The sequence below is a fragment of the Cryptomeria japonica genome, chromosome 5, assembly GCF_030272615.1.
Source record: "Cryptomeria japonica chromosome 5, Sugi_1.0, whole genome shotgun sequence".
Classification (NCBI taxonomy): domain Eukaryota; kingdom Viridiplantae; phylum Streptophyta; class Pinopsida; order Cupressales; family Cupressaceae; genus Cryptomeria; species Cryptomeria japonica.
In genome coordinates this window covers 307252875-307265480 of record NC_081409.1, presented here as the reverse complement: position 1 = coordinate 307265480, position 12606 = coordinate 307252875, and the positions used below count along the sequence as shown (strand labels likewise).

General features: G+C 37.8%; 1 protein-coding gene across 1 annotated transcript in view; it reads right to left on the bottom strand.

Annotated features, from left to right (window-relative positions):
- The window catches only part of LOC131045021 (uncharacterized), a 318125-nt gene that overhangs the window by 215589 nt on the left and 89930 nt on the right, over positions 1-12606 (bottom strand). The window contains exon 3 of the mRNA XM_057978528.2: positions 2847-3016. Coding sequence (XP_057834511.2) covers positions 2847-3016 — 170 coding nt within the window. The remainder of the gene's footprint in view (positions 1-2846; positions 3017-12606) is intronic.

Here is a 12606-nt window from a genome sequence, read left to right as displayed (position 1 = left end):
ATTTTGTGTTTAGTATTAAGTAATAATATATTGTTATTTTAACAATAATAACAATATGTTCTTATTTAATATTAAATAATAATAATGTGTTAAATGTAGTTTATGATGATGATGAGATTAATTAGTAATTCTTTTTGATTTAGTAATGAGGATTAATTGCTTGGTATCGTGAAAATAAATAAAACGATTTAGAAGTTAGTATTAATGTTGGAATTAAGGAAAGTTTAGGTTAAATTTGATACTAGTGTTGTTATCCAGTTTTGAAAAAATAATCGTATGATGTTGTATTCGACAAATAGTTGTTATTTGGAATTATTTTTATTAGCCGATATTTACAATTGTTTAATTGATTTAAATGTTGACTGCTCAAAGAAAGATTGCTTGTGTAGGATCTTACGTTTTAATAATTGCAGTCTAGTTGTTTTAATGTCGTCGCATTATGTTTAAAATGGTCATTATGTTGTCGATGTTTACCCTTGGTCAGGTGTCGTTGTTCAAACCTTGAGGAAGTGGGCTGTTATGTGTTATGTCCCTTATGGTCAACCCTGGGTTTGTGACTGTGAGTCCTACACCTGTGTTATGTCTGGATAATTTATGGTTGTTAGTCCACCATAGAGTTCTCATAGATAGTCTTATCCAGTTAGTGACCTAGTAGAGAGAGTGGCTTTCGGGCGGGGGCCGCACCCAAAGTGGATGGCAGGATAACCCCTCGAAAGTCAGCTATTAAGTGATAACCTAATAATTTGTTTAGGGGGTGGGTAGTTATTAATTTAATTAAGATAATGCACCCCGTACACGGTTGAGCGCTTGTATAGGCTCAAGGTGTTTGGGAAGGCCTGGAATGGCAAACCTACCACCTTGTCCTCACGAAAGGATGGTAGGGTCCGCATGATGCTTAGATGGAGCCGGGGGTTCGGGAGAGGTTACCAGGATAACCCATGATGGGGGCCGGGACCTATGGAGACCTACCTAGGGTAACCATGTTAAGCCATGTGATGACACTCTCTCTCTAGGGTCGCTAGTGTTTTGTGAGTCGAGTCACTTGTGTAGTGCGGAGTCATGTGTACTGTTGTACTTTTCTTGCTTGCTTGAGGGTCGTCTGCTATCTCCTAGCACGGTGGGGTGGTTCCATTATGGGATCACATGGTCGGGTGGTAGTGCCACTTCCCATCGGATATCTTGTTCCTACCTTCACGCGAGGATTGGCTTCGCCGGTGCATCTTGGTTCTTGCTTCACGTAGCACTTATGTTCCTGATTTTGTACTTTGAGGCCCGTGTGGTCATTGTATCAGCAACTTGTAACCTTTGTATTTAATTGTCTATGGAAGCCATGTAAATTATGGAATATTGTAATTAAAGTCATGGGATGTATATTGTTTCAATTACCTTTCCTATTTTGTATAAATGAATCTTTGGAAGTATGTATGTTGTAATTCTTTCAGCCTATCCTTTGGAGATAAATTTATGAATATGAATTATTTAATCGTTATTGGCTTTCCTTAGTTTAAATGGAAGATTGGATTAATATTGTGATGTGGTTTTATTTGAAGTAATCTTTGTTGGTAACCCTTCAGGGTGTAATGTTAGTCTTCCGCTTATGTTTATTATTGAGCAAGTTATGATTATTTCCTTTAATCTTTAAAAAAAAAAATTATTGCGCCTTTTAGTTGCCTTGTTGTGTTGCTATCCTTTAGGGTTCCTGGCGGGGCATTACATGGTCATCTCATCTCCAATCAATTGAGTGATGGCCTGGTTTTTTCTTTCACATATTCAAATGATTAGAGGGAAGGTTACAAATTTGTGGGGGCTTTCAATCTTGTTCCTAGCCTTATGGTGAAGGGATGAAAATTGAAATTAAGTTAAAGACATCATCGCCCATTTTCAGGTCACATAGAATGCAAATGAATGCGCATCTCTCCTTCCAATGCTGCATAGTGCTACCATAACATAGTATTTATGTTCAAAAATGTTGCCCTTACAACCATTTCCAAGATTCAACTATTACACTTTGTTCTAAACATTAGAAATTACAAATCTTTAATAAGAAACAAAAGGGAGACTAAGAATAGGTCTATTGATAAATTAATGCATGGAATAAAACACTAGTTATATGAAGGAAAACAATCTTATGTAGTGAACTGAGATCAATAAGGTGCAAATTAGTGTACAATTGTAAACAGAGAATGATATAAAGTAATCCTAAACATGCATCAAAATGATCCTAAAAACAAACTTAACAAACAAGTATATTGACAAATCATATTAGGCACTTGAGTGACATAATATGCAGTGTACCAAGGGGAAGCATGCAATACAATAGAAGACAAGTATGTAACTAGCATGTTATTGGTTAAGCTGTTAAACATGATGATAATGACAGAAAAGATGTAACTGCAATATATAATTCCAACAACAGGACCAGAAATTCTACTCTGTAATGTATTGTTATACAGTTATGGAAAAAAAACGAAGAAGTCTCTAAATCAATGAAATGATAATCCAACAATGAACAATAGAGTATCATTTAAATCAACGTGCTCAATGTCAAGTGTTAAAAAATTTAATACATATAAATGTGGTCCCTATGTATATGGGAGAATAACTAACATGCATCAAAAAGTTTCAGTATTTAAAAGTGACAGTAATGCCTCTTTATAAAGGGTTTCTATGAGATGAACAACATCACAAAATCTCACAAAGTTATGTGCATGCTTATCCAAATCATTTTAATCGTTTATGAAATCATGGTATAATCCAAAGTGATTGGAATATGTTCCTATTACCGGCAAAAAACTTATTGTATGTTAGATCATATAACTGTGTATGTTTATAGATAAAATGCATACCGAGATGCGTAGACGTGATCCTTTCTCACTGAAGTATTGCTTCAAAGCATGTACAGTAGGTTTTACCCATGTTACCACTTCACCAGGTCCATTAGATAGAATAGCAATGTCCATAGCATTTGTTTTTCTTACAATATTTGATTCATCTACTTTGGGAAGTGAATTTTTACCTATTCATAAAATTAGCATTAGTGATACAATGGTAGCAATATGTAAAACTTCACGAACTAGTAGGTCCTCAAGAACTAAGTAACTTTTGTAATCTATCTAAACTAATGAAAAAAAAATCACTAATGCAAAACGTTACATGAAAGCATTGAAAATTTGATCACCATCAAAATGCATCACAATCATCTAGAACATCAATGAATTGACTCTCGAAATAATCTCATAACTTGCACTACAAATAAAAGTTGCATTCCCAGCTTGTTAATGGGCCTATCTAGGTTAATTGAGAAGCAAAGGTGAAAAAATATGCTGAGTGGAGCAAACCAAAAGAAGGATGGCTCAAGGCAAACTATGACGGGGCATTGAAGGGTAACCCAGGTCCATCGGGGGCAAGATATGTAGTGTGGGATTGGAATGGTAGTATTGTTGTGATGGGGGCCAAGAAGCTAGCAGAAGGATCAAACAATGAAATTGAAGCACAAGTCGCATTGTTGGCAGTCAAAATGGCAAAAACAATAGCCATTTCAAAGCTTCATTTGGACAACGATTCTTTGATAATTATCAATGCAATTATTAAAGGGGAGTCTATTGCTTGGAAGTTAAATAAATATATTAAAATTATTAGAAATTATTTGATTTCTTTTAAATATTTATAAATTTCCCACAAGTTGAGGGGTGGGAATACCATGGTGGACACCCTATCCAAGCTGGTAGTTTCATTTATTGAGGAGCAAGCGAACGAGATTTGGGAGGATTATCAAGATTTTCAACTCGATTTTTGAGGTTGGTTGTACGCCGCCACCGATAGGATTCATAATGGCAAGTGAAGGACCATTAATGCAATATGCCTGGAGGGGTTGGTATTAATGACAGAGGTCTCACTTCTTTTGTAAGAAGCCTGCTGGTTCTAACTCTCCTGAAATACTATTGCTGATTTGTTTTTGGATTTTTCAAGGGTTTTGAACAATTTTGAATAAAAAATAACAAGTGCTCCAGGCAAGAATTGCTCATAAAACTGAATAGATACCAAATATAGGGCAATTGAATCTATATTATGAATTAGATAACTGTTGCAAATGAAACTAATACATAAAACATAAACGTAGGTCCTGTTGACGTGGCTAAAATCGTATTGCTACAACTCTATCCGGACAACGTAGAATAGAATGTTCTCGCTAAGTATCCTATCCTCTCTTGTGTAAGGAATCCCTAATGCTATTTTAATTGATCAAAGGGGACAACCTCAAGGTTCCAAATGTCAAGTCATGACTGCGGGATAACTCAATGGTTGATGTGTTTTGCTGTGAGCACAAGGGGGCTTACATTTACAACAAGTTGTTTTGCATCCAACGCTGCTACGATTCTCAAACTGGGAAATAAAAGCAAAGGAGAAGGGTTTAGGGATCCTAAGGACAACGATAAGAATGACTAGTGTAGCGGGTAGACAGATTTCCATAAACAAATTCTTGTTTTGCCAGAGACACCCTCACAACTAGACAAGAACAGTGCAATCTCCAAGGGATGTAGGATTTTCAGACCGGAGACACTCATTTAGGCAACCAATTATGGCGCAGCCTAAGACAAACACCTGCAATTGAACTAAGCATAGTTTGGGTTTAGACTAACCATGCATGGTGACCTACAATCACCAGGCCCTCAATGGTATGAACCTGAAATGCATCAAATACCCTCCACATTTTGCCATTGAAATCATTGAACTCTAATTCTAACTAGCTGAAACAAACCATGCAAACAGAATAAAACCAAGATGATAAACACCAAATCAATGTCCATATATTGATTTCAGCTACTATTACAACAATTTCTACATTTCTATTCTATTCCTACCTAGTAAATTCTAACATTCTACAAAAACTCTAACCGGAATCTAACTGTCTAACTCTAAAAACCTAACCCTTTACAATGAGTGGCAGCTTGCCTTTTATAGATTTTAAAATTTGAATCGAAGGCCAGGATTGACTGCACCCAAAGGCCCTGATCTGCCTTCTAGAACTTCACAACTTTAACCCATACCTATTCAATCCTCAGTTATCCCCCCAACCACTTTCTTAACTACCTACAACTTGTTGTCCTCATTTTTGTTTCCAAAAATGAAGGACCACTACGATGAAATTTTTATTAAAAAATGAAAAAATTTACTCTATGGCACGCTTCACGAGGCAAAATTTCGACTAATCCTTGGACTGGCTTAATCCTCAGTTCATTCTCGAACTACGTTTCGAATTTCGTCCAATTCTGGGTTCATTTGCTATGTCTTTCCTTCAATTTCGGGTTTTAAAACCCAGACTGCAGGTGGAGAATTTCCTTCAAATTGCAAGTTTTAATGATATTCATTGTTTTGGTCTTTGTAGGGGAATTTTTGACCAATTACATGTGCAATTTTATTTTAAATATGTCACTTGTAAATTATTTTAAGTTTCCCCTTTCATGTTTTTATCTTTGTATTGTTTTTTGGTCATTTTTAGTTAAAATAGGGATTTTTTGGCTCAACTACAAGTAAACTTGCAGTTTGGTCAAAAAACCCCTACTTTAATGGTTTTTACATGTAATAGGGATTTTAAATCCCCATTACATATGTCCAAGTGTTTCTAACTTGTTGTAGAGATTTTATTTCCCTTTTACAAGTATTTTTAAACTTGCAATTTGTCTTAAAAAACCCGATTTTGGCTTGGTAAGTGAAAAAGTGAATTTTTAAACTTGCCATTTGTCTTAAAAAACCCGATTTTGGCTTGGTAAGTGAAAAAGTGAATTTTGAAACTTGCCATTTGTCTTAAAAAACCCAATTTTGGCATGTAAGTGGAAAAAGTGAAAATAAAACTTGTTATTTTCTCTCTAAAACCCGATTTGCTTCATTTTGGGCAATTCGAACTTGTCATGTGTCTTCTAAAACCCGATTTGCATGGAAAATAGATTTGTTGAAGATGTCAAAGCGATTTTTTGGGGAGATTTGCTGGAGATGCAAGGCGTTTAGGATTCTATCCTATTCTCATGCTTTCACAAACACATTTTTCGCCATTTAGAGTTTATTGTTGCTAGTTTTTGGTGCCAAATCAGCAAAACGTGGTTCTTTTAACCCACATTTTGGGCGTTTTTTACTCCATAAATTTGCACACTCCTAAATCGGTTTGCCCTTTCCTACTTAGGCGTGGAGGGTGAGAGGATTTTCGCACCATTTAATGATGCCGTTGGAGTTTATAATGGTGGCCACGTGATTCCCTTTGGCCACGTTTTCAACCTTTGGCAACGTTTTCAAACATTTGGCATCATTGCTTCTTCTTCTACCTTAGGCGTTTTCCTCTAATAAACTTGGATGCACACTCTCATTTGCATTTTGGTCCTCCAAGTTTAAGATTGCTCCTATATTTGGGGCATTTTTACAAAAAACGTGATAAGGGTTTGACATTCCGGATTGCTCCTTTTCACCGGTTTTGCTTCTTCATTTCAAGAATTGTTACATTATTGGAGAAGCATTTTGCATTTTTAAGAAAGGTATGTTCTCTTTCCTTTCTTCCCTTCATTTTATTATTTTCTTGTTTTCTTTATTTTTCGTTATTAGTTACATTTTTGGCATGTGATGTTCTTCCCCTATAAATTGGTTTTTGTGAAAGAAATCTTCCCCTTAATATGCAATTGTTGAATTGCATTGTTCTTCCCGAAATTCCTTCCTAACTTGTATTCGGGATTTTTAATCTCAATTAAAAGTTCGCTGGAAATTCTTGTTCTTCCCCTACGGTTAAGGAACGTAATCATTTTTGGTTAAAATTCCAAGTTGGAAATTGTGAAATACCCCTCCTTTGCAAATTCGGGTTTTAAAAACCGGATTACATGTTGAAGAGTTCTTCCCATTTTCATAAAAATGACTTTCCCGGATATTCCCGTTTCTATCCATTCACGTTCCCCATATCCGTACTTTCCATTTCCATCATTTCCCGCAAGTCAAAATCTCATTTTTCGTCCATTTCTCCATTTTCGAATTTACAAGTGTACTTGTATTCGGGTTTTAAAACCCCGATTGCATGTATGTCCTTTCCAACTTGTATACTTGCGAAAATTCTCCCAAGATCCGAAATTGGTCAAAGTCAAGATTTTCCCATTTCTACATATCTCCCCTCTTCCTCTCACAAAACCGTGAAATTCAAAAATCAAAGTTTTACCCATTTGAAGAAGGAAGAATGATATTTGCAGCTGACTATGATGTTGCCTTAACTCTTTTAAGTCTTCATCACAACATTCCAGGTTCACAATCAATGTCAGATTTGCCGGCATCTCCAACTCCAAAGAAAATGAAATACAAATATGACAAATACCAGAATGAGGTTGCACCTTCCTAGGTTTCTTCTCCTTTGGATCGCATCAGGGATACGGAAATAGGGCACGTTGATATGGCAGAATTCATCAACAGGGTAGAAGATCCACAAGATAACAACTTGCAGCGGCTGTTGGACAGCCATATCCATCATGCATCTTCTTTCCCAGTGGCTGCCCTAGAACCTGAGTTTGTTCTTGCATGCGCCCATCATTTTGACAAGGAGTCAAGAGTCATTAAAAATGATGATGGTGAAGCTATAATTCGTCTTGATGCGGATACAATCGAGAACGTCTTCAAAATACCTCCTGCACCTGTTTATATGGAAATCACCAAAGAAAGTGCAGCAGAGTATTATGTGAAAAGGGAAAAAGACTGCAAGTGACACATCAATAGGAGCCACGTCCTTCCTTCTCAAGATGGGCAAATTTGTACCATTGTGATATCAAGTGGGAGATAGGAGACACCATCACTCTTCTCAGCAGGATGATGGGCCTTGAGCACTCCACTATCTTTGAGCCATGGATGTATCAATTCATTATGTTCATACGGCAGTCGCATCACATTTCATGGGGTTAAATCATCAGCGATGCCTTGTGCGAACAACTTGCAGCAGTTCCTACCACTATGACCTTGTTCATGAATTCTTATTTGGTATATTTAGCAGCGTCACTTAGACACTTTCCAGGTCTTTCTACCAAGGGTGATTGCTCGCTTATACTAGTTTGGGAATATTATGACCAATTGCCATTGAAACCCAGCAGACTGCATTTCAGAAGAGTCCAAGATGCATTCTTCGGATATTTCATGTGTCAGTTTAACATGGATCTCAGGAACAAAAGAGTATCAGATGAGGCATGGGTCAAGGTGTCTGAGTATGGGTGTTTGTTCCTGCAATTTCCCACCTTCACCTATATGAGGATTGGATGCTATGATGGTCAGCCATACATGCTTCCAAGATACCCAACCGATAAGATAATTCTTATGGAGTTGGGAAGACAGATCATGGCTGTTCATACTTTTCAATCTGCTAGACACAAGGTTGGAGTGGGGATCTCTAGCACAAACCCATTGAAAATTGGTCGATACTCCCTTGTCACATCTGTGAAGGCTAAGGCCATGGAGGCTGAATTGCAGGAAATCAAGCTTACGAGGTTCAAACCTAGAGCTGATTTTGATTATAGAGGTATGAAGGAGAAGATCAAGAAATCCTTTGTGCATGTTCATCACATTGAAGACATCTGGGTAGATCTCCGCACGGAAGCCGAAGTTCTGAAGATGGATTACTGCAGGCTCACTATTGAGCAAATTGTTGACTTGAACTTGGCGGATATCCCACAAGGGATGATCGATGACGGGCATATACTTGATCCTGAATACACTTCACGAAGGGTTGAGGAAGCTCCACTTCCTTTGATCCAATGGTCACACAAGGAGTGCGTCTCCATCCTTGACTGATTTCAGCCTATCTTGGCCGACACTAAGGCGTGGCTGAAAAGTAATGCTGTTAGACTTATCAAAATCAAGGTTGGTAAAGAAGATGATTCTACAGGGCCTCTTGGACAGTAGTCTGAGATTCAGATTGATAACAAGGAGGGTGCTTCATCTTCAGGCACAAGGATCAAGTTACGAGTTAGTCGTGCAGTAGTGCTTCCTCCTGAGGATATGAATACTCGTGGGAAGGAGAAATCACGGTTCCATGTTCGGGTGATCGATCTCGATAATCCAAAAGAGGGGCAGCAATCTGACGATGCGCCTAAGTCTCCAGTTTCAGACTCGCCTCACGAGGTCATTCCTCCAGTTTCCATTGAGACGCCTCTTTCTCCTCCTGATTTGCTCGTAGATGAGTCTCCTCAGAATGCAGTTCCCATTTCAGCATACGAGCCTTCTCCTGATCGACAACGAGAAAGTGTGTTGAAAGTTCCTGAAGATAATCCCACTTGCATTCAGTTATCAGAAATTGATACTTCCACTTCTGGTTTTGAAGAATTCATGAGGCAATCTTCATGTCCATTGGTAACTGAGCAAACCGTGGTCGCCATTCAAACAGATATTCCTCCGAGGGTGACCACGGTAATTCAAACAGAAACTGCTTCTCCTTTGCCTACGGCTGCTACTGGAAGTGAGTTGATGACTTTGCCTCCATGGCTTAGTTCTTTCACCCCGAAAAGGAAGAAGCAAGAGATCTCACCTGATGCCTTTGACTACCAGCAACTCAAACAGTCTAGATCCAAAGTTGCTAAGAAGGCAAAAACTATCTCTAGGGTAACTGTTGATAGCAACAAGATGAAAGTAACTGAAATTGTGGAACCTATTGCAGATAAACCACTTGATGAAATGTCAGCTGCTGATTATAAGGTTACAAGGGTAGAATTGGGCAAGCAAACACATGAGGTCATTAAACATGATGCTCAGTTTTCTGTTGCTTCACTAGTGCAAAGGTGTGACGATCTTCTTGCAAAGAAAGACAAGCTAGAAGAAGAAAACCGACAGCTCATGGCAGCCATTCATAAAATCACAAAACCTGCTGCTGAAGCGAGTAACTCCATAGGTTCTTCTGGTTCCCAAGAATCGATTCGTGGAGTGGAAAGGGCTGCTCAGAAAGTACAACCACTGGATTCCTGGGTTGATCAGCTTCATGATCAATGTGTACAAGTGGTAAAAGACATTTTTCAAATAATGTCTAAGTTGGAAACCATTGAGGAGAAACTAGATCAGACTTCTGACACTTTCAAAAAGAATCTGGAAAGTGTTGAGAAAAGTCTAGCAATCTGGCGTACCATGCCCCAACAACAGCTGAGTATTTTGCAGGAGAACGCCATCATCTCTTCCAGGGTCATGTACTTGGAATTTGAAGAACTCATGGAAAACAAGACCCTTGTTCTTAAATCCCTCATTGAAGAGATCAGTGATGCAAGGAGATTCCGGGATGAAGTCTATCGAGGTATTATCTCACATTGTGAAAGGGCCTCTTGCAATATAGTAAGTCAGGATGGAGAGCTGATTCCAAAAGAAGAGGTTCTTGCTGATTTACAGATGAGGATTCATAATGAATGAAGGAGCGAACAATTCTTGGCAGCTTCAATTCAAACATTGATGAAACACCAAGCCTTTTTGCATGAGATCCAGTCTATACTAGAGAAAGACAATTCCGCGCTCCTCCGCTGTCACGACACTATTGTGAAGACTATGGTTGTTGCTGAGAACACCCATGAACCGAATCCCGAGGAACTACAAGCGAGCATCCAGAAATTTCAAGGATTCGTGTCTTCACAAAATGCAACTTTAAGTGTTTTTCTACACTTAGTTGAATTTTCCCTCTTTTGTAATCTTTAGTTGTAATTTTCTTTTGACAAGTTACATGTAAAAGTAATTTTTGTAAAATGCAAGTTACACATTACTTGCACTTTTGTAATTACATGTAAGGCAACTACAAGTTGTGTCCGATTAGGACTGTAGTTGGAATAAGTCTTAGTTAGTTAGAGTAACTCTTAGTTAGTTAATGAAGTCTCAGTTATTTATTGAATGAGTCTTGGTGGTCGAGAGAAACTCTCAAGTTAGTTAGGATCCTCTCACCTCTTTCTCAAGGCTCCTCTTCTATAAATACTTGAGAGGTCCATTGTAAATATATCTTTTGGGAAAGCAAGCAAAAACTCTGCCAAATTTACAGCAAGAAGTCTTTGAGCTTATGTATGTGAATTGAAGGTTTTGAAGAATAAGAAAGAAGGATTACTCAAGTTTTGAGTCTTTGAGCTACATGTTTGAGTTTGAATCTTTTTATTTCTTCTATGCAAAGTGTTTCTAAAGGAGCTTAGTCCAATCTGATTTGAAGTCTTTGAGCTGCAAGTAGAGAAGATTAATTAAAATAGGAAACTCTCTTGAAGGAGCAGCAAGTCTTTGAGCTTGTGTCTATTCTTGAGGAAAAATTACTGTTTGATAAGAAATAGCAGCAAGTCTTTGAGCTTGCATTAGTTCTTGTCTTTGTGTTAAAAGAATAGATTATTTCAGTCTTTGAGCTGTTATCTTTTATTCGTTGTAAAATTTAGTATAGCAAAGGGTAGATAGGACTTCCAATAGTCAAGTCTTTGAGCTTGATATTGCTGTCCCGTCCCGAAGGAAGTGACGGAAGTCTTTGCACTTTCAGGAAACTTCATTTCCTTTCTCTTATTTCACTTGAAAGTGGTTACTGCTGTTATTCAATCGCTATCCTTTTTTGTGAAGAGAAAAGGATATTGTCTTTCTTGAAAAAAGAAGAAAGATTGCTGTTCCATCCCATTTTATTTTCCAAGTTGTAGTTAGATAGGGGGAGCCTTCCCTTAATTAGGAGAGTTTTTACTCGTGTGCTGTGGTTGAAACCACAATTTTGTATATTTCCCCAAGTGTACAAAATTTTCAACCAACACAACTGTTTGGCTTTAATCTGGTCAATCAGGTAGTTGGACATAACGTATTTGTGTCCCTTTGTTTTGAATACATTAGGTAGGGCCCACAGGCAGTTGTTTACATTAAACAAGTTCAGTTTTCAGAAACTAAATTAATGGAATTAAATCCAGCTGTGTATCCTTCTGAGAATGCATATTTGGTAGCATTCTGAGTGTTCCTTGTCTTTTGTCTTGAGGGTGGACTTTGTCTTTGTGGTCCGTGGTGGCGTGCTTCCCTATGCTTCATTTTATGCACTCTGCAATGCATTCTTGCATTCTTTCTTTAATCGTGATCTGGTTCTTGATTTGTGTTCTAGGTTGACGCCTTGGCTTCTCTCGACGTCATCGATCGCGATCCTATCTTCTCAACGTTGTCGATCCTGCAAGCAATCAATTTTGACTTGACTCAATCATTTTGAAAAATTATATATTTAACTTGAGGCAATGTCAAGTTTGGTTTGGCGAAAATGGAAGACGGAAGACATTTGCCCTTTAAAATAATATAACTTCCCTTGTGCAAAATTAGGGTTTTAAAATGCGACTTTAAAACCTTAAGTTAAAACGCCCCCTCACTTGTGACGAAAATCGGCCACTTTGGCTTAAATGTGAGATTTGATTTCTTTTTCCCTTTTCTCGCGAAACATGAGAAAGAGTCGATTTTGGTTTAATCACCCCTTTGCTAGGTGAAACTCGAGCTATGGAGAGAATGATACATTAAAACGCCCCTCTTATGACGAAAATCAGCCATTGTGGTTAAAATGTGCGATTTTCACTTCGTTTCTATTTCTCACAAAATTGATTAAACTGTCGAATTTCATTTGCCTCCTCATTTCGGCTAAAATTG